The sequence below is a fragment of the Podarcis tiliguerta genome (genome assembly GCF_965153285.1).
Source record: "Podarcis tiliguerta genome assembly, chromosome: Z".
NCBI classification, from domain to species: domain Eukaryota; kingdom Metazoa; phylum Chordata; class Lepidosauria; order Squamata; family Lacertidae; genus Podarcis; species Podarcis tiliguerta.
This window is the reverse complement of record NC_139553.1, coordinates 22,595,523-22,622,162: the sequence shown is the minus strand read 5'-3', so window position 1 is coordinate 22,622,162 and position 26,640 is coordinate 22,595,523. Positions and strand designations below refer to the sequence as shown.

At 40.2% G+C, this 26,640-nt stretch overlaps 2 protein-coding genes across 5 annotated transcripts in view; both read right to left on the bottom strand.

Moving 5' to 3' along the window:
- LOC310669944 (craniofacial development protein 2-like) overlaps window positions 1-26,640 on the bottom strand; it is a gene marked incomplete at its 3' end in the record, with an annotated part of 710,849 nt that overhangs the window by 672,315 nt on the left and 11,894 nt on the right. The gene's annotated exons all lie outside the window — the stretch shown is intronic.
- The window catches only part of LOC310669488 (ligand of Numb protein X 2-like), a 42,933-nt gene continuing 16,442 nt past the window's right edge, over window positions 150-26,640 (bottom strand). For 2 of the 4 annotated variants that reach the window (XM_083423649.1, XM_083423650.1), the window contains exons 2-10: window positions 24,406-24,866; window positions 20,415-20,641; window positions 19,139-19,335; window positions 14,503-14,871; window positions 12,784-12,960; window positions 9,318-9,492; window positions 8,346-8,574; window positions 4,427-4,585; window positions 150-3,881 (exon numbers count right to left, since the gene is read on the bottom strand). In XM_083423649.1, coding sequence (XP_083279775.1) covers window positions 3,746-3,881; window positions 4,427-4,585; window positions 8,346-8,574; window positions 9,318-9,492; window positions 12,784-12,960; window positions 14,503-14,871; window positions 19,139-19,335; window positions 20,415-20,641; window positions 24,406-24,806 — 2,070 coding nt within the window. In that variant the 5' untranslated portion in view covers window positions 24,807-24,866 and the 3' untranslated portion in view covers window positions 150-3,745. Of the gene's footprint in view, window positions 3,882-4,426; window positions 4,586-7,745; window positions 7,825-8,190; window positions 8,575-9,317; window positions 9,493-12,783; window positions 12,961-14,502; window positions 14,872-19,138; window positions 19,336-20,414; window positions 20,642-24,405; window positions 24,867-25,568; window positions 25,588-26,640 lie in introns of those variants that run through there. The other 2 variants (XM_083423648.1, XR_014507205.1) reach the window with 2 other exon arrangements.

The window sequence follows — 26,640 nt, the reverse complement described above, 5'->3', positions numbered from 1 at the left end:
TTTTGAAAGAAGACCACATTCACAGATTTTTGGAGAGAAAAAACTGGCAGCAAAAAAAAGGCAGTTATTTACCTACATGTGAGATCCCATGGCTTCTTATAGGAGATAGCTTCCGTGCAAACTAATGTATTTAGAATATAGGACAATACTTGGCAAATCATTGACTTCTTTTATTTTTTAGAACAGTAACAGCCACATGAAGCTTTGTCCAAAAAAGGCAAGTATTATGACTAAATTATCACAATAAGCTAGCTGATAGCTAGCTTAGAGTCTGACTTCTAAAAGCTAGAAGCTAGTTGTAGGGATGCTGCGTGCTAGGAGAGCCAATATGATCAGAATAACACATCATCAAAACAGCTTCAATAACTTCAGAATAATTTATAAATGCATCAAAATAATAACAGTTGTTAACAATGTACCATAATCTCTTTGGTGCAAAACAATGTAGATTTACTGGTGATTGTTAAAGGCACCTTGAAATAAGACAACATAGTGAAATAGTGCTGCCGAGGCAGCACATACCCTTCATTTGGAAAAAGCATACAATTTCCTCTCTACAGTCATTGCAAGAGGCAAATATTACTCCTGGCTTCCGCCTTGGGTCTTGTGGATTCTGTACTCACCCCTTGCAAGGAGATGTAAATGGCGATTCCTTTTAAAACCACATTTACATTCAGTATTGATGCTGTGACTTGCAGGAACACCTCACCCACATGAAAATTGCATGCCCCGTTAGATCAATGTCCTCTCACACATGGCAATAACAACAGCTTGCAACACCCAAATGAGGCAGTGAAGACATTTAAATCAGAGATGGCAATTTGAATCATTCCTCGGGTCCTTTTGGATTCTTTAAACATGTAGATTTGATGGACTGCTCCTCCTGAAAATTGACCACTGAACTTGTATTTCACGCATAGCTGCTAGTCTGATTTCAATCTAATTTTATACAAGTTACATATACTAGTGCAGTGGTACCTCAGGTTACAGACTCTGCTAACCCAGAAATAGTACCTTGGGTTAAGAACTTTGTTTCAGGATGAGAACAGAAATCACGCAGTGGTGACGTGGCAGCAGTGGGAGACCCCATTAGCTAAAGTGGTACCTCAGGTTAAGAACAGTTTCAGGTTAGGTTCTTAACCCGAGGTACCACTGTGTACAGAAATGCTGGACCAAGTTATTTTAAGCATTACACTTGCCCTATAAAATGCAGGTAAAGCAAGCAGTTTTCACAGGGTCAGAGACTCACATTAAGCAAACCACAATCTTAGAACAACAAAGGAGCACCCCACACTACCATCCTTATGGAATTTTCCTCAAACTTGCTGTCTCTAGTCTACAATCAAGCTAACAGAATCATGGAAATGAGCCTACACTTGGAGACCAGCTTGGAACTGTGGTTGCCCAGGGAAGAAGACTATATCTTTACTAAGTTTGAAATACACAGTCCTGTCAACATTAGGAGTTCCATTCCCACCCACCCCGCAAGGTGTACTTGGTAACTGCGTAGCTGAAATTTACCTGCAGATGCCATACTTCTGTATCAACTGTCTGGCCCAGCAATTTCTACATGCCATCCAACTTTTAACAGCAGGCCTCTGGCAAAAAAAGGAATGTTATACCTAATTGCAGGGAAGGGCAACGGCTTAGTGCTAGAGCATCTGTCTTGCAGGCAGAAGTCTCCAAGTTCAATCCCCAGCATTTTATGTTTGGGAGTGACTCCTCCCTGAAACCCTGGAGAACTGCTGCCAGTCAGTGTAGACAATAATAAGCCAGATGGACCAATGTTCTGACTTGGTAGAATGCTGCTTCCAATGTTCCTTCTTACTTGGATCTTAAACACTAAAACATTGAAGCAGGAGAGCCCCAATACTGAAAGAAGTAATGCCATTTAAAAAATCATCACATTGTGGGGTGGGAAAAGGACAATGGTGGAATGGATAGGCTTTGATGGGGTTTCCCCCCCTAAGCTACACAAAATTGCCATAACAGCTATTTGTCTCCCCTTCCACAAGGGCACAACTAGATAGTACAGTGGCAAGATCCCTTACAAAGTTGGGAGTGGGGGATGCAGAGGAGACAATTTAAAACACAGCATTTCTGAATGGATCTGCATGCTCTCCAGCAACCATACATTTCCCTCTATATTATTATTATTATTAAGCCATTTTGGCCCTGCTAGTTATGTGACCAGAAGTATAAGCATGGCCATAATTTTTTTGAAAAAGTATGTTGTGAGAAGGGGTGTTGGGGTTTAAATTTACACACAGTATTTTACAGTTCTGCAGCAGGCCTAATTCTGCAGCCATTACATTTATTTTGGTTCTATGATATGTTCACTGAAAGTCCTGTCAGACTTCTCTTACATTCAGTCTTTGCACACAGTCTCTGTTCTTGGTACAGGGGCCATCCATTCAACTTTCTTCAAGTTGCAGAATTTTCCCATCACTGGCTTTAGATGCCAATCCCCAACTCTTTCAGAGAGACAGTGGGAATGAGATGCAACTTGCCACCTAGCGCCTGAATTGCAACAAGCAGTAGTAACACAAATAAATGTTGAGAGATCTCTACATGCTAATGCATCAACAGGAACATTATTCCATTGGTCCTTCAGTTCATTCTCATCAGCAATAAAGATCCTGTCTTCAAGCAGAAGAAGGCTGGTGCTGTAGGCATCACACTAGTGCATCACGTCCTCACACAGAAAACACAAATGCTCAGAGACAAGCTTTACATTGCAAATGGTCTCAAGTTCAACAAGGCACAGAAGAGCAGAAAAAAAGGACAAAGAACATCTTGTGATTCTTACCCAAAAGATGGCATTCAGATATGCTTTCTACCAAGCATGAAAAGGGGATGGTAGTTTTAGTAAGGCAGACCTTAATGATGACTTGCAGGATTTATTTATCAACATCTTTAAAGCTACCAAAGTTAAAAGGTAAAGACACCCCTGACCATTAGGTCCAGTCGTGGCCAACTCTGGGGTTGCGGCACTCATCTCGCTTTATTGGCTGAGGGAGCCGGCGTACAGCTTCCGGGTCATGTGGCCAGCATGACTAAGCCACTTATGACGAACCAGAGCAGCACACGGAAATGCTGTTTACCTTCCTGCCGGAGCGGTACCTATTTATCTACTTGCACTTTGACGTGCTTTCGAACTGCTAGGTTGGCAGGAGCAGGGACCGAGCAATGGGAGCTCACCCTGTCGCGGGGATTCGAACCACCGACCGTCTGATCGGCAAGTCCTAGGCTCTGTGGTTTAACCCTCAGCGCCACCCACGTCATTAGCCAATGTTTACTGAATTTACCAGGAGCCATAAGTAATCATGAAAACCTTTTTTACAGGTTTCTCTTGTACTCATATATATATATTATTTTTATTTCATAAAATTTATATACCCCTTGATTGTAAAAACAAACTCCAAAGCAGTTTATCGGGGGATTAAAATGCAAGTTGAGGAGAAACAGGCTGCAGTTTAGATTTCATATGTTCAACGTCCAATAGTTACATAACAAAAACGTTAACTGATCACTGAAGCATGGCTTCTGTCTGCCAGGAAGCTGGGTAAAAAAATAAAATAAAAAATAAAATAAGCAGTTTGCCTTTGGCATAGGAATAGGATTCCAGGTGACAGCCTTGAGAAAAGCCATCTTAAATCAGTTCACTGTTTCTTTGGTTGGTTCATCACTCAAAGTCTTGAAATCTGGTACCAAAGTAGTCCCAAAATTATACTGAGTTTTTGTCTTAAACAAGGCTTCCAGGCCAGGACACCACAGTAAGAGTTACTTTATTCCGTTGTTCCTTCAGCATGGGAATCAATTCAGCATTGCTCATTCCCATGGCAGACACTCCATTTACAGCCACAATTTCATCTCCACATCTAGTCAAAGAAAAAGGCAAAAGTACTGTTAGTAATGCTCTTGATATATGTCCCTATTGGTACAGCAGCAATTGGTCTGCACTGATTGTGTTAAAACATCAAGTACATTGCTTAGCAAAAAATGACAGACTTGCTAGTTAATCTTTTTAAATAATTAGAAATGCTCATGAGCCCAAAGAACTTGCCCATTGTGAGGTAGCTGTCCCACTGCATAATTCAGAAATCTGTCCATACCTCTAAGCAGCCTTCATTACAGTAATTAGGGAGAAATTAGATAATTCAACGCAGTACAGGAACACAACAGTGTTACCAAACCTCAGAGAGATTTATTTCTCTGGCTTTGTATACTTCAGCTAAAAATTGGAAATTTCTCTGTTTCTGCAACAGGTGTTATGGGATAAAATGCCCTCACCAGTCACTTATGAAAAACCCATCTCACTCTGAGTAACCAGGGCAGTATTTTTTCAAAAAGAGTCATTACATTGCAACACCAGATATTTCATAAAGAATGCAAAAGTAATAGAAACAACAGTGTATGTACATACTTCAGTCTTCTGTCCCAGAAAGCAGGTGTTCCAGGCACAATGGTTTTAATGAAGAATGGATGGTTCCCTTTGTTTTCTTCAAACCCACCAACTATGCTGAATCCCCAGCTCTCAGAGTTGCTTTTACGCAGGATAATGTCTTGACAGCAATGGAGGTGACTGAAATAGAAAGCAGAGAACACTCCTTGGCTTCCATATAAAATTCCCACTTTCGTTTTTTATGTGGAGACCTTTATGGCATTCCTGGCTTAACCCCGTCTAGTGTTAGAGGAAGCTAAGCAGGAAATGCCAAGTCTGTGCTACATTTGAGCATTCCTTGAAATCAATACAATTATGAGATCATTGTCAGTAGCAGCACTGCTGCTTGAGAATCAATATCTGGTTTCTGGTGGATCATGCACCAGAAACAAAGACTGCATTCAGCTTACAGGTTCTTTGATCGAAAGCAAATACGATGTTGGAAAAGGCCACCTTGATCAAACACCCAAATCAGGACCTTTCTTTGAAATGGAGTTTTGTACTAGACTTTAAATATATATAGTATATGTGTAACAATATGGGCTGGGGTGGATTTTCAGAATTAAAATGCTCTCCAAAGTCACAAAATTCCCAGCATTTGAGAATAAATTTTGGATCCCTTTCTCCATCACAATATACTGTGACAAGTGAAGATGTAACACTGACCTACAAACTGCACTTTCTAAACAAATGCTCCCTCCTCCCCTCTTTTGAAGCAATTTCCCCATACCTTAGTTCCGTCATAATACATGCAGGTCCCACTATCATAATGCTCATCTGAAATCTCAGTTATCTGAACACAAAGAATTATACCCAAACCTCACTACACAAACAGCTGATTCAGATATCCAAAAAGTTGGAGTTTGTCCACTTCCTTAATTGTGCTGGTTGGCAGCAGCCATTTCATGCAGAAACCAGGGAGGGAGGGAGGCAGAACAGACAAATCATAGATTAGAAATGTTCTCATAGGGTATAATGGAAATAGTCAGCTTGCTATGCGAATGCTCACATAACAAACAATTGACTGGCAACACATTGTGTTTGGAAAGTGATGCCTGAGTGTAATGGTTTGCAAACACATCTCAAACAACAGCTATAGTCACTGGTTTATAAGAGCACTATAGTTTGTGTCAGTGCCCATGTTACATGAATCTTTGATTAATGGCTAGAAAGGAGGTAAGAAAAGAACACACATCCAGGAAGCCTGCTCTAGCTTTGAAAAATATGTTATGCAGTGCTATGCCTGTAAAATGCTTAATTGTGACCTTGGTTGGAAAAGAACTTGTCCATTCTTTTCTCCATATAAGATTAAAAAAAATATTGTAAAAAAGTTGGGGCCAATCCAAAAGGAGAGGTCATTTTTTCTAAACGTTTTGGAACTACCCCAAAAAATTATTGGTGAATTCTTCAAAATGGGTTGAAAGCCTTGCTCCCACATCATATGAACAACTTGCTTGTTGTTTATGCCTTCTAAGATAGAAAAGGCATAAACAGTCCTCAAATCAGTCAAAGAGAGGCTGGCTATTGTTTCCAAATCAACTCTCTCTACAGTCACTCGTTCTAATGCCACCCAACACTCCACTCCATTCCCCTTCTGTCAATCATGCCTTCACTAGCTTTTCTGCTGCAACTATGCTGTGTATTTTTGAAGCCCCACTCTACAATGGAGCGGTATCACATATTATGGACAAAGGAGAGAGAACTTGATGCAGGAGTCTTTGACGGCAAACTCACGTTTGTCTTCGCTTCTAGCAGCTTCCTGGAGTATATTTTATAGCCTGAATCCACAAAGGCCGCATCAACTTGATGTTGATTCTGCCTTCTAAGACAGAGTGACTTAGTTCAATCAAGCTATTACCGTATTTTTCGCTCTTTAAGACACACTTTTTCCCTCCTAAAAAGAAAGGGGAAATGTGTGTGCATCTTATGGAGCGAATGCAGGCTGCGCGGCTATCCCAGAAACCAGAACAGCGAGAGGGAGTGGTGCGCAGCGCTCCCTCCCGCTGTTCTAGCTTCTGGCTTAGCTGCGCAAAGCAGCGGGGTGCCTTCATCCTGCTGCCCTGCGGAGACTTCACGGGCTATACCAGAAGCCATAACAGCGAGAGGGAGTGCTGCGCAGTGTTCACTCTTGCTGTTCTAGCTTCTGGCTTAGCCGTGCGAAGCCTCCGCAGGGCAGCAGGAAGCCTTCATCCCGCTGCCCTGTGGAGGCTTTGCGCGGCTATCCCTGGCTTTTGCGGGAGGTGGGGGAACGGACAGAGGGTACGGCTCTGGCCCTTCCCCCCATCTCCTGCAAAAGCCAGCAAGAGCCGCCTGTTTTTTAAAGAGCGCGCCTAGAGTGTGTGCAGCTCTTGTGGGCTTTTCCCTGAGGTGGGAGAAGGGACTGACGCGGCCAGTCAGTCTCTTCTCCCTCCTTGAGGAAAAGCCCCCAAGAGCCGCAAACACGTTCCGCGTGCTCTTTAAAGGGAGTGCGGCTCTTGTGGGCTTTTCCCCAAGGAGGGACAGAGGGCAGCTTAGCCATGCGCAGCCACTTCCGGGCAGGGGGAGCCTTCATCTCGCTGCCCGGGAGAGGCTTCGCGCAGCTATCCCAGAAGCCAGATCCCTCTTGCTGTTCTGGCTTCTGGAATATCTTTTTTTATTGTTTTCCTCCAAAAACTAGGTGCGTCTTATCTTCTGGTGCGTCTTATAGAGCGAAAAATACATTCTAATCATTGGTAAACATAGGTTAGAACTCAAACCATGGTTTCAAAACATCTGAGAGGTAGGGAAATATGGTTTATTTTAATAACTTTTAAAAAGACATATTTAAAAGGCTTTTTGACCATTTTTTTTTAGCAAAGATGCCACTCAAACAGGTTTGCAGCTACATACTAATATAAATCCCTAAACTGCAATTGTTAAACCAGTTAAAAGTAATATCCAATTCCATCCCATGAATATGCAAGTCAGTGTACCAACAAAAAGCCCATCTAGCGCATTAGAAAAGCTAGCACTTGGCAACACAAATTAAGCCTCCCAAAGCCATGGTAAGAAAATGGATATTTAAGGCCCATTTAAATGAGCAAAGGGAGGTGATTTGCTTTACATGAGTTGAATCCCTTAACTGGGGGATGGGCTGACTTGTTTGTCTTCCTTTGCATTCTGTGCTCTAAATTTTATAAATTTACTCTCGCCTGCAGTTTCTGGGAAAAAGCAGGGCAATGGCCCTAATCATGGTTTGTTAATTCAGACATCAGGCCAAACCAGAGAAGCTAATTTTGGTTCAATCTCTTAGTCACTGATTTCTCAGTACATTTTAGAATTCTTTTCTTTTAAAAATACTTTCAAGCATCACTTTCCAAAGGCATGACTGGGAGTACTGAAAACTTTGGTTTTCTTATGTCCTTTAGTTTCATAAAGGTAAAGGTAAAGGTACCCCTGCCTGTACGGGCCAGTCTTGACAGACTCTAGGGTTGTGCGCTCATCTCACTCTATAGGCCGGGAGCCAGCGCTGTCCGCAGACACTTCTGGGTCACGTGGCCAGCGTGACAAGCTGCATCTGGCGAGCCAGCACAGCACACGGAACGCCGTTTACCTTCCCGCTAGTAAGGGGTCCCTATTTATCTACTTGCACCCGGGGGTGCTTTCGAACTGCTAGGTTGGCAGGCACTGGGACCGAGCGACGGGAGCGCACCCTGCCGCGGGGATTCGAACCGCTGACCTTTCAATCGGCAAGTCCTAGGCGCTGAGGCTTTTACCCACAGCGCCACCCGGGTCCCTTTTAGTTTCATAGGCAAGACTAATTGATCAAAGCAAGTGATACTTTCGTTTACAATATTTTAACCAAAATAGATCAACTCAAAATGTAACTAACATACCATTATTGGGAAAATTTCCCACAGTAACATCAAGCAGAAAGACTTACCTAGGCAATCCAAGCCACATGATCCAGAGAGGAGCCCAGCTAGCCCAACTAAACCCACTTTCCCTGGTATCTGGTGCCTCAGTAAATTCAGATGTCTTTTCCGTTACCACAACTTCCAAGGCTTTCAATGTCACTGTGTGCAGTGCTGCATTTGATTTCAGTGCAGAGACTGCTTCACTGTAGTTAAGATGAGTCAGATCAACATTGTTTATACTCAACAGTACATCTCCTGTTTTGTAAAAAAAAAAAAGGACGATTTATAATATATAACATAATATTTATAGGTAAAAAGGTAAAGGATCCCTGGATGGTTAAGTCCAGTCAAAGGCGACTATTGGGTTGTGGTGCTCATCTCACTTTCTGGCCAAGGCAGATGGCATTTGTCCACCAACAGCTTTCCGGGTCATGTGGCCAGCATGACTAAACTGCTTCTGGCGCAACAGAACACTGACAGAAACCAGAGGGCACAGAAATGCCGTTTACCTTCCCACCACAGTGGCACCATTTTATCTACTTGCACTGGTGTGCTTTTGAACTGCTAGATTGGCAGAAGCTGGGACAGAGCAACAGGAGCTCACCCCGCGCGGATATATATAAATATATATATAAACACAATTTCTTTGTACAGTCATACCTTTGTACAATGTTGTGTCCACTTCAGGTTATGTGTTTTTATGTTGCGTCCTGCGGCAACCTGGAAGTACCGGAATGGGTTACTTCCGGGTTTCGGCACTCGCGCATGCGCAGAAGCACTAAATCGACCATGCGTGTGTGCAGATGCGGCACTTCATTTTGTGGCAGTTCCATGTTACGGGCGGGCCTCTGGAACAGATCCCGTCTGTAACACGAGGTTCCACTGTATAGCTATTTAAACCTTTGCAATTTCCTTAGTACAAAATGACATGGTACTTTGTTCTCTTAATGCTAGCCCATGTATCAAATTTAAAAAGCAGGCACTCCGAAGCATCTTACCTCTCTTAATTCTACCATCTCTGAAGAGGCATCCAACAGGCTGTACGCTAGTTACATAAATAGGGAGTTTATTTTTACTGTCTCTTCCACCTCCAATAGTTATTCCCAGAGATTCTTTTGGCTCCTTCTTTATGTTAACTAACTTCTCCTGGCTGAGGTAACCTTGAGGGAGTGCCTGAAAGAGAATGGAGAGAAATAACAGCATGTATATTAATAAGATAGCAAAAAACAGGATGTGGGGGGGAAATAACTCCATGAAGCTAGTGTTTTAAAACCCTGATATTTTAGGATAAGGAATCACCACTTTTAGCTATTTCTGCTCGATCTCTCTCCCTCTCTCTCTCCCTGCCCCCCGCCCTTAAGGGATTAAGGGCTGTGTGATGATCATCTATTTAGAAATGGCTAAAGAGAATGGGAAATGGATGGGAAGAAACCATTGGGGATGCACACTTTGTTTCCAACTTTAGCACCTCTTTCACAGAAACCAGGCTTGTTTGAATTGCAAAAGGACCCCATGTGACCCAGATGATACTACATATGGTTACTCAATATTTTAATACACTGAATGACTAGATCATATTTGCCCTTGTGTGCACAGCATGGAGTAGTAACTGGCTATAGTATTTCCGCAGCATACACATGATTTTTGTGGTGTTATTTAATGGATATGTGCTTCAAGTTATAAGAGTTTTAGCAGTCAGGCAGTGTGGATCCAACATGAATGAACAATAATCATAATCAAAATTTGGGAAATTGATATATATATGAAAAGCAATAGAATATGACAACTATATCAATCACATAGTGATTAAACAGCAACTGCTTTTGGCTCACATTCTACAGGGAAGTCTGTAGATTCCTACTAATAATTTCAAATTACAAAACCAATTAGTGCCTTTCTGCCTAACAGTGAAGCCCTCCTACTTACTCTCCCATGCAGTGGAAAGCACTTGGCTGGCATTTAGCCATGTTTTGAGGTTGGCTTGTTAAGAAGCTGACCAGCTTGTTTTTAAACCAAAAGCTTTGGTTCATTAATTGGGATTCTGTGAAAATGAAACTAAATGCTAGTATGAACTCAAGGCTTTTCATGGTTTTGTTCCTGCTTGCGCACACAGCACTAAACTACTGCTGTGTGAACAAACCCAATTACTACCAAGTTCTAATTAACATTTTCAGTTCACCTTTCTCAACATAAAGGTAAAGGGACCCCTGACCATTAGGTCCAGTCGTGGGCGACTCTGGGGTTGCGGCGTTCATCTCGCTTTATTGGCCAAGGGAGCCGGCGTACAGCTTCCGGATCATGTGGCCAGCATGACTAAGTCGCTTCTGGAGAACCAGAGCAGCGCACGGAAACACCGTTTACCTTCCCACCAGCGCGGTACCTATTTATCCACTTGCACTTTGACGTGCTTTCGAACTTCTAAGTTGGCAGGAGCAGGGACCGAGGAATGGGAGCTCAGGTTTAACCCACAGCGCCACCCGTGTCCTTCCAATGGTTCTAATGGTAATGATCGTTATAACCAATGTGAGGGCAGGTCAGTATGGAATACAATTGAAAATCTCACCTCTAACCCCAAATTAACCACCACCACCCTATAAAATTCAAGAAAAAAGTGTTTTTAAAAGTCCAGTCATCCTGTCAGGCCATGAGGAAGGAATGTAATAAAATGAATATAGGAGAGATAAATTTCTTGCACAAACAGCTTTATGACAGCATCAAACTATAAAGCACTTGACTGAAAAATTAAAACACCACATGAAAGGTTCTCAACCAGTTCAATAAGATTTTTTTCACACATAAGGCAATTTAAACAAACAACAATCTGCAAGGGATTGGCATCAGAATGACACTCTGTTCAAGTTCCCCTTACAAGAGGAGGGGAGAGCATCTGGTTATGTTTCTATAAAGGTTGTCAGGATGGCAGGTTTCAAGATTAATGTATTAATCTTCTACTCTCAAAGCACAATCACAAAGTACAATTCTTGTGGTGTGGGGAGCCTGAAACCTATAGAGAGCAATGAAATTTAGCATTACTTCCTTTTAGAAATTTACTTTGCTCTTTGGAACAACTAAAACATCTTGAAAATCCTTCTTAGAATGCATTTTAGCAATGTGGAATAGCATTAGAGGTTTTTACAATCTGGATTTCCACATTTAAAAGATTGAATAATCAGGGGTTTACCAATTTATTTTGTGGGTATTTACAACAGTTAACCAACAACAAAAATACAGTAAATGTAACAGATCTTTTTTACACACTCCAAAATTAATGAAGGTATTGAGGCCAACAGCTACATGATGTTAAACAGGTGATAATAAACACAACCTGTTCTAGTCCTACTTATGCTATTGAAACCTATTCTCACTTATTATTCCAAAACTTACTACCTACATAGGCTACTTTAGAGGAAGAAGCCATTTTCCCATCAGGATCTCTTCTCTCCCCTACCTTCACCAATTCCAGACACCTTCCACTAGCTTTTAACTGAAGAAGAATCTTCATTTGCTCCACATCCATCCCGATGGAGAAACTTCATTTCGGTAAAGAACAGGCACCCCCAAACTAGGCCCTCCAGCTGTTTTCAGACTGCAGCTCCCATCATCCCTAGCTAACAGGACCAGTGGGCAGGGATGGTGGGAATTGTAGTCCCAAAACAGCTGGAGGGCCAAGTTTGGGGGTGCCTTCACACTCCACCTGACTGGTGGTTGTCATCTAACCAAATCTAAACACTCTCAGTCCTCCTCAAGCAAAAAACAACAACTTTCAAGCCAAATTATACTCCTATTCAGGTGTGCTTGGGGAAGAGGTAGGGGAGCATGTGCCAGTCCCACCCCCAACATCCCATTCCTATGTTCAATGCTTTATTATTAATTATTTTTATTATTACAATTAATTTATTAATCACCTTCTAAACCACCATCTCAAGGTGATTTATACACAACCTTTCTGTATTGATCAGGAACCCTGATAAAATTTTATTGACCCATTTTACTAGTGTTGAAGACCATACTCTCAGTTAAAACTGAACAGCAGCATGGCCCAACAAGCCATGTGACCTTCATGAACCAAGCATGTCCTCTAAAATATGCTCTGGAATTTTCTGCAATGGAACACTGAGATGCCATGGCAAACACACAGCGGTTTCATCAATAATGAGTCTATGGGTGGTTGTTGTTGTTGTTTAAAGGATTTCTTGAGTGTAGAAAGCCGGGGAGTGGGGGGGGACCCTGTTCAGAAGACAGTTTCTTTTCCCGTAAAAAATATTTGACCTGTAAGCAAAATCTACATCATTTGCTCAGGAGATCATGAATGTGGAGTTGTTATTAATATAAACCCATATTTTATTACTCACTGTCTGGCCTTTTTTCATATCTGGTGGTGCTATTTGCATAATACCCAGTACTCAAGGAGGAAAGGAATCAAGCCAATCCCTACCCAAAACCAGAACTTAAAATCACCAATACCTTTTGGTAATTGGACTTCCATCGATAATGATTCTGTTCAGCTCTTCTGCGATGATGCACTGGGCTTCCTCCACTGCTACTGCTGCTGGTGTTTGATGCGCTGCCATCTTCAACAGTTTCTGGGAGTTGCACACCAGACTGATGGAGAACAACAAAGTTTACTCTCGCTTCACAAGTCTGTCAAGAAAGCCAGAAAGGAAGGAAGCTTAAAATGATAATGTTCAAGCATGCAAATTTGCAGGATCTCTCCAGTGTGTCACTAGAAAAATTATAATAGGTGATTTGTATGTTATAATGTACATATTATATTAAGTTATATATATTGAGACAGAGTCTCAAACAAATAAGTGCTTTTCTAAGCCCACATTCCCAGATCTACATTGGCTTGGTCATGTACATAGAATGGAGGATGGCAGGATCTCCAATGGTATGCTCAGTGCTTTTTCTCTAGAAAACTAGTTGCCGGTACTCACCATTAAATTGTTACTCTAAGTGTCCCACTTTTTAACACCCCCTCCCCCAAAAAGAGGTGCCGGTACATGAAGTAGTTACATAAGTGCCACACTTTTTAACAACAAAAATAGAAGTGCTGGTACTGCGTGCACTTGAGTGCCCCCCGGGGGGGGGGCGGGAAGCACTGGCTAAACGCGATCTGACATGAAGGCTGGCAACATTAATCCCACCATATGGGAATCCCTTGCAGATGACCGTAGTGCCTGGAGACGACAGCAAAAACCAAAGGAGAAATGACTGCTGGGAGGAGCCCAGAGAGAAGAAACATCATGGTGTATCTGCCCCAGCAAAACCAGACACCTTCATCTGCCCCAGCTGAAATAAAACATGTCTCTTCCATGCTGGTATCTACAGCCACAACAGGAGCTGTAACTCTCCAATGGTTTGACTTTACCCCCGATGGCACACACTTCCACTGTCTCTTGAGAAAGATGCCAACAATATTATAATATAATTATAATATGAATGCTGAAGTTAGTTCAGCACTTGGCTGCCAGGTTCTTTTAAAGTTCCAGTGCAGATACAAGACTGCCTCCCTCCAAACCAGGAGACAACCCTTGCTTACTCATATTTCAATCAATGCCTATCTAATTCTAAAACTTGACATATCAAGCACAGGACAGCACTGCAACAAAGTGGGCAAACAGAGTGGATTGATTTAAATATTCAACAGGAAGCACTAATTTAAACTCTTCACTTGTATAGCTTACAGGCATATTGCATTAAAACAGAAATGAGAGGGGCAAACTGTGAAATCAATTTATTTTTGTTTGTGTGTCTATACATAGAGTATATGCAAAGACAACAAGCTGAAGACTGAACTTCCAAGATTGCAAAAGGAAGAGACAGATCACTGCTTTGTTGTGTGAGTTAAAAATAAATAGTAAATAAACCAGGTTAAATTATCATCAATAAAAAGATCCCACTTGCAGTTCTGGGAAAGAGATCTCTTCATATTACTAAGGCTTCCCTCTTGCAACATTTGAAAATTCAGATAAGTTTAATTAGAGTGTTGACTGTGGCACTCCTTAAAGCAAGTGGTGGGGAATCTTTTTCAGCCAGTGCTGAATTCCCTCATGGCTAACATTCTGGGGGCCAAAGGCAAAAAGTGCCCATGGCAACAAATACAACACTTACCTTTGTAAAGCAATCTGGAGAGCCAAATTCAACCAAAGGCCCAAAATTCCCCACCTGTGACTTAGTTACCTGGATTATCTGTGCAGCTGCTTCAGGAGTTCCCTGTCTTAGATCCTGGCCATTTATAGAGAGAACTTTATCATTCCGACTAAGTTTCCCATTTTTGGCTGCCAAGCCTCCATCTAGAAGGTCCAGAATGAAAATCCCAGGCTCATCTGTTTTTCTGATCAATTTGATGCCAAGAGGTTCAGATCGGTCTCTCTTTACAAGCGTAACATGGATCACTTCCTGGTTTACTGAACGGCTGGAATCCAGTTGCCCAGTTCTGGTGGTAAACCCTTTCTCTTGCAGTACTATGAAGTGAAACACAGCACAGCGCTGACGCAGTAAGGAGATAGCTTGAGCATGGGTCACACTGCTGATGTTGACGCCGTTCACCTTGGAAGAAAATAAAAACAAAGAGTTGATCACTATAGTACAAAGCCTTGTACTATGATACCCTGTCCCTCCCTCCTTCCAGGAAAAAAAGAAAAAGAAAATGCAGTGGTGCCCCGCAAGACGAAATTAATTCGTTCTGCGAGTTTTTTCGTTCTACGAGTTTTTTCGTCTTGCGAAGCACCAATGTGTATTGACAGTTTCCCATAGGAATGCATTGGCGGTTTTTTAAAAAAAGGCGCAAGACGTTTTCGTCTTGCGAAGCAAGCCCATAGGGAAATTCGTCTTGCGAAGCAACTCAGAAAATGGAAAACCCTTTCGTCTAGCGAGTTTTTCATCTTGCGAGGCATTCGTCTTGCGGGGTACCACTGTATAGAATAAGAGCAATGAAGGGAGATAGATCGCCCTTCACAGGAGCAGTTCATTTCCTCAAGAATTTCTTTCATTTTTTTTTAATCATTTCTCTTTTTACAACTGAAGCAATAAGAATAATCCAAATATAAAACACACAATTATTTTCAACTTCCCTTCCCCCCTTCCATGGTTCATTTTATTAATCTCTTTTCCATTACATATTCTAATTTTCCCAAGATTTTCTTTTTCTCAATTTTATATCTCAATAAAAGATACTGCTGAATTTACTCTATTACTGTTAACTTTTTAATATGTTTACATTACTTTTTCAAATTTTCTACAAAACATTTCCATTCTTCTTTAAATACTTTTTCATCCTGGTCTCTTATTGTGTTTGTCAAACTTGCCATATCTATATACTCTATTAACTTCATCTGCCATTCTTCCTTTGTTAGTATTGTATCTTCTTTCCACTTCAGAGCATATACCATTCATGCTGCTGCTGTTGTATACATAAAAAGTGATTTCTGGTCTTTAAATACACTTATGTCTATTATACCTAAAAGAAATGTTTCTGGGCTTTTAACAAATGTCTTTTGAAACATTTTCTCCCAGTTCATTATATATAATATCCCAGTAAGTCTTAACTTTTTGCATGTCTACCACAGATGATAAAATGTACCTTATTTTTTTTTACATTTCCAACAGATATGTGATTCAGATTTATACATCTTAGCTAATTAACTCGATGTCAGATACCACCTGTAAATCATTTTCATAAAGTTCACCCTCAATGTGTAACATGCTGTAATTTTTTTTTTAATTCCTTAGTTTCTCCCATGCACTCATATCTATATTATGACCTATATCTCTTGCCCAGTGAATCATAGCTGATTTTACCAGTTCATCTTTTGTTTCCCATTCTAATAATAACTTGTACATTTTGAAAACCACTTTTCCTTTACTCTCAATAATCTTTCTTTCAAAATGTGAGCTTTGGGTCATAAAACCCCTCCACCTGTCCTATCTAAACAAATCATTTATCTGATGATACTGCAACCAGTCCATTCCTGCCTCTCCAATTTTCTCAACAATTTTTATTTCTCTATTATATCTTAATCAGGAGAGGCCATGCATGTTTTAAACTGGAGCTTGGACGCAGTCATAGGCTGGATGAGGGCAAAGAAGCACACGGACTGAATCCTGCTAAAACAAAAGCTCTTTGGGTGATAGGGCTGGGTGATATCTGGTTTTCAAAAGCACGATATATCACCAGCTAAACATCATGATATACAAATATATCACAATGCCTAAAAATTAAGAATAATAATTTATTATTTATACCCCAGCCATCTGGCTGGGTTTCCCCAGCCACTCTGGGCGGCTTACAGCATATATAAAACATAGTAAAATATCAAACATTAAAAACTTCCCAATACAGGGCTAACTTCAGATGTCTTCTAAAAGTTATGTAGTTCATCATCTCTTTGACATCTGAAGGGAGGGCGTTCCACTGGGAGGGCGCCACTACCAAGAAGGCCTTCTGCCTGGTTCCCTGTAACTTTGCTTCTCGCAGTGAGGGAACCACCAGAAGGCCTTCGGAGGATGGAACTATGTAGAGGCAAACAGGGCAATGTCCTGGCAACTGCTACTACAACTTAAAGGTCTAAAACTGATAAATGTTTACGTTAATATATTGTTACAACTGTTATTTTATAGTACATATTATTTTTAAATTAGCACATTTTCTATAAAATGTGGAGGGAAACTTTTTAGGGAGAACCACATCTTCAGCATCTTGCATACTTGGCAAATCCTTTTTTTAATACAGACATGAAGGAGTCCAATAGATTCTAAATATTGTTTTCTGCTGTATTAGTTTTAATTTAAGATTAAGTCTCAAAAAGCTGCTGGTCTATACAAACTAGTTAGGAGATGTTGTAACTGAAGGTACCGCCACTGGGTCCCATCTGGTAGATGATAATTTTGTCTTAAAACAATATAACTGTAAAACTCATCTTCCTCATCTATCAGTTGGTCCAGAGTCGAAACACCTGCTCGCATCCAATTTTTCCATATTCTCATATTTGTAGCAATTTTTAATATAGTGTTTCCCAGCAAGGTGAGGTTGGCATGCGAGTATGGATCAAATTTATTTTTATTAGATAATACGTTCCAGATTTTTCTAACTGACTTAGTTGTTTCTAGAGACACGAGAGATTTTGATCCCATTATTGTCCAGCCCACTAAAGGTGCTTATATGCATACTCTAAAATTGCCCACATTGGAAAATTAAAACCAACAGTGGGTTTCCAGAATTCAATACATGACAGTAAATAAGCTTCTGTGCATGTGTGATTTAGCGCTTCTGTGCATGCGGCAAACCCGGAAGTAACCCGTTCTGGTACTTCCAGGTTTGCCGTGGATGTTCACCAGAATGGACGCTAGACAAGGCAGACGTTCGCGGAGGTATTACTGTACTTCTTGAAAGAATGTGTAATCAGATTTTGACCTACTGGCATCAATTCCAAATGGACCAATTAATAGCATAGCCATATATTTTACCAAAAGCATCAATCATTTGCATCAAAATGGGAATGCTAGTCTGAGGTTTCAAAATAAACAATAAAATATTGTCAGCAAATAAAACTAATTTATATTTGAATGTATTATGAACTACACTGTAAATATCACAATGCAAATGTTAAAAAGCAATGGTGAGTGTGGAAATCCTTGTCTGGTTCCTCGGGCCTGAGGAAAAGTGGCAGACATAATACCATTCACTTTGATTCTTGATGCAGGTTCTTCATACGTTACTTTAATCCATTTTATGAAATCCAATGAAAATCCAAATTTAAGTAAAGCTATTTAACGCGGGTAGTGCTGTGGTCTAAACCACAGAGCATATGGCTTGCCGATCAGAAGGTTGGTGGTTTGAATCCCTGCAACAGGGTGAGCTCCCATTGTTCGGTCCCTGCTCCTGCCCACCTAGCAGTTCGAAAGCACATCAAGTGCAAGTAGATAAATAGGTACCGCTCCAGCGGGAAGGTAAACGGCATTTCCGTGTGCTGCTCTGGTTCATCAGAAGTGGCTTAGTCATGCTGGCCACATGACCCGGAAGCTGTCTGCGGACAAACACCGGCTCCCTCGGCCTATAGAGCGAGATAAGCGCTGCAACCCCAGAGTCGTCCGTGACTGGACCTAACGGTCAGGGGTACCTTTACCTTTACTTCCATATACTGTATCGATTTTTGTCAAAAGCCTTTTCAGCATCTAGCGATGTGATTACAAATGGTCTTTATTTTTATTTAGAGCTACCAATCTACTAATCTAATATCTAATATCTAATCTAATACCACTAATCTAATATCATCTGCAGCTTATCTTGTTTTTATAAAACCAGTCTGGTCACTCTTGATAATCGCTGCTATTACCTGCTGAATTCTATTTGCTAGAATCACTGTTAGGATCTTTATATCAACATTGATCAAGGATATAGAGCAATAGTTTGCGCACTATGTATGGTATTTATCTGGTTTGGGAATAACTGTAATGTAAGCTTGATTAAATATTGTTGACAAAATACCTTCATGAAGTATCTCATCATATAATTGATGAAGTTTTGGTGCCAATATATCTATTTATGACTTATACCATTCAGTGGGGAATCCATCCAATCCTAGTGTTTTGTCACTTCGTCATTTTAAGGATAGTTTGATATCCACTTAAATAAATAGATTCTTATTATAGTGGATATTCTTTTCTTCCAAATCTTTACACCAGTTTAAATACTTTCAAAATGCTCCCATATATCTCCTCCCCTTGCAAACTAATTTTCAAACATGATTTTGCATTTTAGTGTCCTGGAATTGATTTGTAATTTTACTCTGAAGCCTTTTAATTATATCAAACCTACTTCCAGGATATGGTCTCCAGGCGCTATTTTTCCATCTGCAGCAACAACTGAATCCCGAAGAACTTCTTGGACAACAATGTTGCCTAGTGGGGTGTCTTTACCCCCAACTATCCGCATCCCAAGTTCTTCCTCAGGGTCTTCTCGGTGAATTTCAATTGTAGTTGTCTCTGCTAAAAGACTGGCTCTTTGGGGTAAATCTGAAAGTGAGAATCAGAGATGGGAGAGGGAAGACAAAGGAGACACACTTGCAGATCAAATCTAGAAATTTTAAATACTGGTGACCTATTTCACTGATTCTGAACAGCCCAGTATGCAAAATAAGTATAACTTTCCATTTCCTAAGACTTAATTTTCCTTTATTCCTAGCAAAACAGAAACAAAAGTGAACTATACAGGATGTTTTCAAAAGAGCACTTTTGTCCCCTCTCCTTGGTTCATCTGTGGATATGTATTGTACAAATACAGTACAATCAACAGCACCTGTGCTTATTATGGACAGAAATAAATAAACTGAAATAGAAACTTAAAAAAACAGGGCTATGTATTCTACACTTCTTAAAAACTTAAATACTGCTCCAATGGAACTCCTGCACTGAGAAAATCTGAACTATGCAATCTATATAAACAATGCAAATGACTATTTGACTATTTCCTCTTTTTTAGGTTTTATTATTCATAGGAGAGTAAAAAATCTATGCAAGACACTGAATCCCTGCTTACAAACTACTAGAAATCCTACAAAGCTACTTATTTGGCTTCTGAGATTTCAAATGCATTGTTCACACACTTTCAAACATGTATCTTTGCAACTTACCTTTAAAAAAAAAAAAGTCAAGATTCTTAGAAAATTGGGTTCTGCCCCCAGTACAGCAAAACCTCAGCTCCTGAACGCCTCCATTTTGGAACTTTTGGCTCCCCAACGCTGAAAACCCGAAAGTAAATGTTCCGGTTTTCGAATGTTTTTCGGAAACCGAACGTCCAGCACAGCTTCCGCTTGAGTGCAGGAAGCTCCTGCAACCAATCGCAAGCCGTACCTCGGTTGTCGAACATTTCGGAAGCCAAACAGGCTTTTGGAATGGGTTACGTTCGACAACTGAGGTCTGACTGTACCACAATTTGAGCAGCCTTGCTTATAAAACTGTAGCTTTCGACTCTTTTACCACAAACTAATGAATTTTTGTAAACTTATCAGATGGAATGAAAACTAAAATAATTTTTGCAAAGGCAGACTTGCTTTCTCTGACCATAGAATTCATTCTGAGAGATGAATGCATACCTTCTTCACTCCCATCAAAGGCTGGATTAATCAATCCAGGTTCCGGTGTCTCCAGGGAAACCACTGCAGCTATTGAACTTCCAGAAACAAGGGACGGCACTGCGTTCAATATCTCAGGCTCCTTTACAGTACTCGCTTCCTGTCTGGAAAGAGAATCTGCCTTCAACCTGAAGCGAGGATTCTTTTTCCTTTCAAGATGAGCTTTGAACTTCTTGAACCCAGGACACCTGCATGAGAAGGCAAACATCTATGAAAGGAGATGTATCTTTCATTACACACCATTATGATAGGGGCATGAAAGTACTTCACAAAACAACACAAGTTTTGACAACCACACAGTTTCCACTGACAGGATGGGTGGGGCGGCTGCTTTCACGTAGTTTGCCTATCCAATATGCAGATGTCATTGTCAGCTTAAATAAATCAGTAATATTAAGGAAACAGAGAGGAGAGAAAGCCATTACTTTCATTTGCTATGGAGTAACTCTCATTTGCTCCCTTGTTTGCTAATCAAGCACTGTATGTTATTTAGAATATATGCATCTTTTAATGCATAAGCAAATATTTGGGACTGAAAAAGAGAAAAGAATTGCTGTGAATTAAGCATATTGGTAGTCCACGCCTTTAGTTTTCAAGAGGTGCCCATATATTTTCTAATGATTTCTGTCTAGCCAATTATATAACAGGTTACAGTGACTCATTTATTTAAGTTTGCTTAGCTCAAAGAATTTTTTTCAACCGTTACGCTTTGTCTAGGACTGCCAAGGAATGAACAAGACAGCAAATTTAGACTCCCAGATGCATTAGAGCTTAGGGGTATTGGGGGGTGCACAATGATGAGTCAAAATGAGGACTTGTTGGCACTAAGTTTGCATTTATGTTAATAAGGATTCCCCTTTTTTCTTTGGTTTATCAGTGATGCTGCCAAGCATTATCATTAGTGTGTATTTAAGTTTTGACAATTAGGGCAAAAATTAACTAGGAAGCATCTCATCCTCTAAATTAAAAAAAAATAAAAAATCCATAAGCTAGTGGTGAACTACTATATCTCCAGTGTAGCTTTATATTTGACTCAGCATCCATATTCCTCAACTCAAAAGTTTCCATACAGCCCACCAAAGTACTATGACCAAAATCCTCAAGCCATATACTTCGGAAATACTCCTCAATGATACTGATTCAGAAGAACATTAGAACTACACTCTATTTAGTTAGGAGAACCATGTTTCAGAGGAAGCGTAACTATTCATGTTTATTTGAGACTCTGTACCAGGTGTTACCAGGGACGCGGGTGGTGCTGTGGATAAAAGCCTCAGCGCCTAGGGCTTGCCAATCGAAAGGTCGGTGGTTCGAATCCCTGCGGCGGGGTGCGCTCCCGTTGTTCGGTCCCAGCGCCTGCCAACCTAGCAGTTCGAAAGCACTCCCGGGTGCAAGTAGATAAATAGGGACCGCTTACTAGCGGGAAGGTAAACGGCGTTTCCGTGTGCGGCTCTGGCTCTCCAGAGCAGCAATGTCACGCTGGCCACGTGACCCGGAAGTGTCTCCGGACAGCACTGGCCCCTGGCCTCTTGAGTGAGATGGGCACACAACCCTAGAGTCTGTCAAGACTGGCCTGTACGGGCAGGGGTACCTTTACCGTTACATTACCAGGTGTTACCAGGTGGGTTTAAGTCTTAAATGTAAATAGATTATCCATTTATAACCCATTGGCTCAATTGAAAAGCCAAATTAGCAGCAGTCTCACATATTTTCTTCCATCCTACTATCTCTTGGCTTCACTTTCAGCTTGCAGAGATGGCAAATGTTCAAACTACTGTTTGTGTTGAATAAGATAAGAGTCAAGTCAACTGAGAAGGAAGGAGGGAAGTCACAAATCCATGGCCCATTTCCAGGATAGTCTTACTTGAACTACTCTTTCTGTTTATTAATTTATTAGATGTATATCCTGCTCTTCCTTCCAAAGGTGCCTAGGGTGGCAGCCAAACAAACAATAAATCAAAACATCTAAAAAAAGTTTTTTCAGAATAACAAGCTGTCCACACATCAGCTTGAGTAAGGGTGAGTTGTACCCAATGCACATCCTACTCAGAGTAGACTCACTCAAAATAATGAACGTGACTAATTTAGGTCCATTAGGTCGACTCTGAGTAAAACTTAGTTGGAGACAACTTAATCATTTTTGGATCAGTTAAGGAGTGATACAGGGCTCATTAAATACATAGCCTAATTAGAAACAGTTAATAAGGTCTTAGTTCGCCAAAACATTATAAAATTAAGAGATTGAGGACAAAATATTAGAATATTTTAAATTTTTGGACTTTGTTTGCAATGCTGTTTTACAAATTATGAATTGTTTTGGTATTTTTAAAAAATAAATATTTTTTAGTGTGCACTATATCAGAAAAAAATAACTTTTTAAAAAAGTAACATTCAGAGATACCCAAATTCTAACTCAATTGCCATCTGGACAGTCTTCAGTCAGTCTGGCTGTATCAGCACCAGTCTGCTATGTTGCACCTTAATGGCTAATTTATAGGATGATTTGTCTTCAGATCCATTATCAACAGTAGTTAACTAGGAGCAAAGATATTTACAGCTACAGAAAAAAAGTGTGTTGTTCTGCTAGAAACAAACACATAGCCTTCAAATTACTGAAACATGTTTGCTCTTTTTATTAGCTCATGATATGTATGTTAAACCCAAGATAGGTTCTGTTTAGAGTCTAGTACTGAAATAAATGTTATGGGAACACCACAGCCTACAGTGGAAAGGCTGTAATGCAGGTGCAGGTGCCACTACTGGAAAGCTCGGTATCTGAAATCTCAGTTATCTGAACACAAAGAATTCAAATAACCAATCAGCTAGAGTTTGCCACTTCTTTCTTGTGTTTTGCTGGTTGATGGAAACTATTTCAAGGGGGCAGGGAGAGAGATTGGAGAATCAGGGAGGAGAGCTGTTTTCCCTTTGTTTGGTCTTTCCTGATTGGCTGCAGCGATCTCAGGCAGAAACCAGGGAGGGATAGAGAAGAGACATCTCATGGATTAGAAATGTTCCCATAGGAAATAATATCAGCTTGTTGTGTGAATACTTGCCAAATGAACAATTAAAGTCCAATTAGACCAGCAGCTCTTCACATGCAGGTGCTTGTGAGAGCCATCAGCAGCTTTGCAACTTAACAGTACAATCCTAACCTTGTCTACTCAGAAGTGAGGCTAAGCTTGTAGTAAAAAACTTCCTATGTTTGACAATGTAAAAACATTTTTGTTGAAACTATCCATATAGCTTTCTTCACTAGTCAAAATTTTAATTTAGAGAAAGATGGCTTACATTAGCACATACACATAACATAAGACTATGATTATGTCAGGAAAGGAAAGGGGAATTAAAATTACTCCAGAAAGAGGAAGGATGGCACTTTCATAAGACTGGCCCGCTATTTAAAACACCCACACAGAAACATACTATATTGGTCTAACCTGCTTGCCAGACAAACTCAGAGGCTGTTAAAAATAAATGAAGGATTAACATCAGATTGTTTTATTGGAACTATCTGGACTAATTAAGAGAAGCAGCATAAATGTGAGATCAGCATCACCCCCCAAACCTCAGGGCATGGAAAGCTAACCAGAAACTTATAATTTGGCATAAAATTTGGATTGTTTGATTATTGTATAATTTGGAATGTTATTAATGTGGTTTTTATTGGATTGTTAAAATAGAAAATTTAATAAATATTATTATAAAAAAAAGAAACAGAAAACTTCCACATGAATACATACATTCGAAAAATGGGAACTAGCCCATTAACATATTTTAGCAGTCAAGCGATCTATTTCTTAACCAAGAATGCTGCCCAGTTGCCCTCTATTGTTAATATATGCAATATTCAGGCCAAAAATAAACAGAAATTGTAAGTTACTAATAAAGGTGAAGGAGCCAGAGAGGATAAGATGCAAGTATAGTTAATGGCACTACTGAACCATATACACACCTGTTTTGCAAGTGAGCCTCTAGCTCACACCGTTGCATAGTGTGCTTACAATCTTCTTGAAAGGGGCAGAGGACAATGAGCTTATCAAGTAAATTCCGCACTAAAAGGGAAGACTTCCGGCACTGCTGGAAGGACAGCTTTTTCCGATCCATAGGGCAGAAGTCATACTCCCGCATGAAGTTCTCAAGGCACTTAAAACAGTATGTGTGTCCACAAGGTGTGTCCATAGGCTGCAGCAAAGGCTGAAGGCAAATATGGCAAGTAAGCTCATCATCCACTTCATCCTGGAAGTTATAAAGATGATTGTCTAGCAACAAGTGGAGCTGCCCACACTCATGGCACCGTTCTCCAAGTTTGAAGACCGGTTCTTCTCCTGCAGTCTCAGCCATGGCACCCAACATCTGGCGTGTTTACAATCAGGGGGCAAGGCAGATCTTTTGGCGGTAGTGAAGAGAAGATACCTAAAATGAAGAAACAAATGCTTATCAGAATGTTACACCAGCAGACTGATCCAAGTCTGGTCTTCTGGGAGAAAGCTGTGAGGTCACTCTTTTCCTTGCCTGTTTTGTTTAAGTACACTTTTAAAACTTTATCTTTGATGATATAAGGGCCAATATGTTTAACAAAAAAGTGGTAGACATTATCTTTCAAATTTTATCCATGAAATTCTCATCAGGGCAGCCTCAATAAGAAAATGATTGAGGGCAAACGATAGTGCTTTTCTGTGGTTAGAGATCTTCCCCTGCAATGCGCACTTCATGTGAGGTCATTAATTAGTCTGACTTTATATTCTCTGCCTTGTGGCTTAGATTGGTAAACCTTTACTGATGTGAATAAGAACTATGAATCACTGTTCAGTAACAGTGGCAGGAGTTGTGTGAAATGTGTTAAGTCAACAAATTATCCCAATATTTCCAACTACGGGAGGTGCTGCAAAGGATCTTTACAGAACAAATTCTGCCCCTTCCTACTTGATAAGGTAGAAAGGAAAAGTTTTAAATTAGGTAATATTTCAAACCATCAAATCAATTTTTAATTAAAAAGATGAGATCACTACTCTGCAATGTATACAAATTTCATGTAGTAAAAAATACAATATTTACATATAAGTAATGTACTTTAGATAACTGAATACATTTGTTTGTAAGGCCATTTAAAATTACCTGCAATTGATCCACTCTCCACCCACCCAGTTAAGACTGATGTCATTGGGTACATTAAAGCTACTTTTGCAACTTGTGATCCAATTCAAAACTCATTTTCAGTCTGCTGACAGATTTATTGCTTGACATTGACAAAGCTGTCTGAGAAGAGATGCTTTTAAGCTGAGCAGTTTTGCAACTATAAACAGATACAGATATTTGTGTCACTTCCTTAGACAATTTCTAATGCAAACTTAGAAGAGAATATTTTTGTTATCACCCAAGCATCTTATAATACACATTCAAGAAGATTATTAACTTTGCAAGCAGTTAACACCCTTCATTAAGTAACTAAAGTCATATTCAGCAAATATTCATTGTGACCCTTGCAGATGGTAATTATAAACAAAGTACAAACCCTCAGTAAAATATCTAACTCTAGTGTATTTATGTAACTTTATTTTACATTTCCAACCTAGCCCATTTCATAATCACATAATAAAGATATATTTTACATCTGTTTTTAATATTTGTTATGATAGAGACTCATAACAATTTATGAGGAAAGAGACTGGTCAACAGGGCAGAGATGCAATGAAAAAGGACTAAAAATATGTTGTGGGAGAAACTGACATTATAGAATTGACATGTGTGAGAGAAGGGTTGAGGAAATGAATGTGAATATTGTGTTTGCAGGAGAAACTGCTGGAAGGAGGAGGTAAGGCTGAAGTCTGTTGCTATGTCAGAAGGCAGTTGAAATGCCACATGACTTAGCCAGACACATAGCTGTTGTTTAGGAATTCTTAAAGTATAAATATTGCTGTATCTTCTATCCAATGAGGCACTTTCCTCTCGGCCTAATTAGTGTCCCTTGCAATGCTAAATAATGACCTCCTGTTTGACTGAGGTGTATGAATTCTATTGGCTGTTCCAGGCAGCCCAGGGTATCGGTCTGGAACCCCAGTATTTCCCCAACACAACAAAATGAAATATCAGAGTAATGGAAGGCCAGTCTCTATGCCAGGGATGTAGAGCCTAAGATTCTCCATATGTTGTTATACTACTACAACTCCCATCAGTGTCAATCTATGGG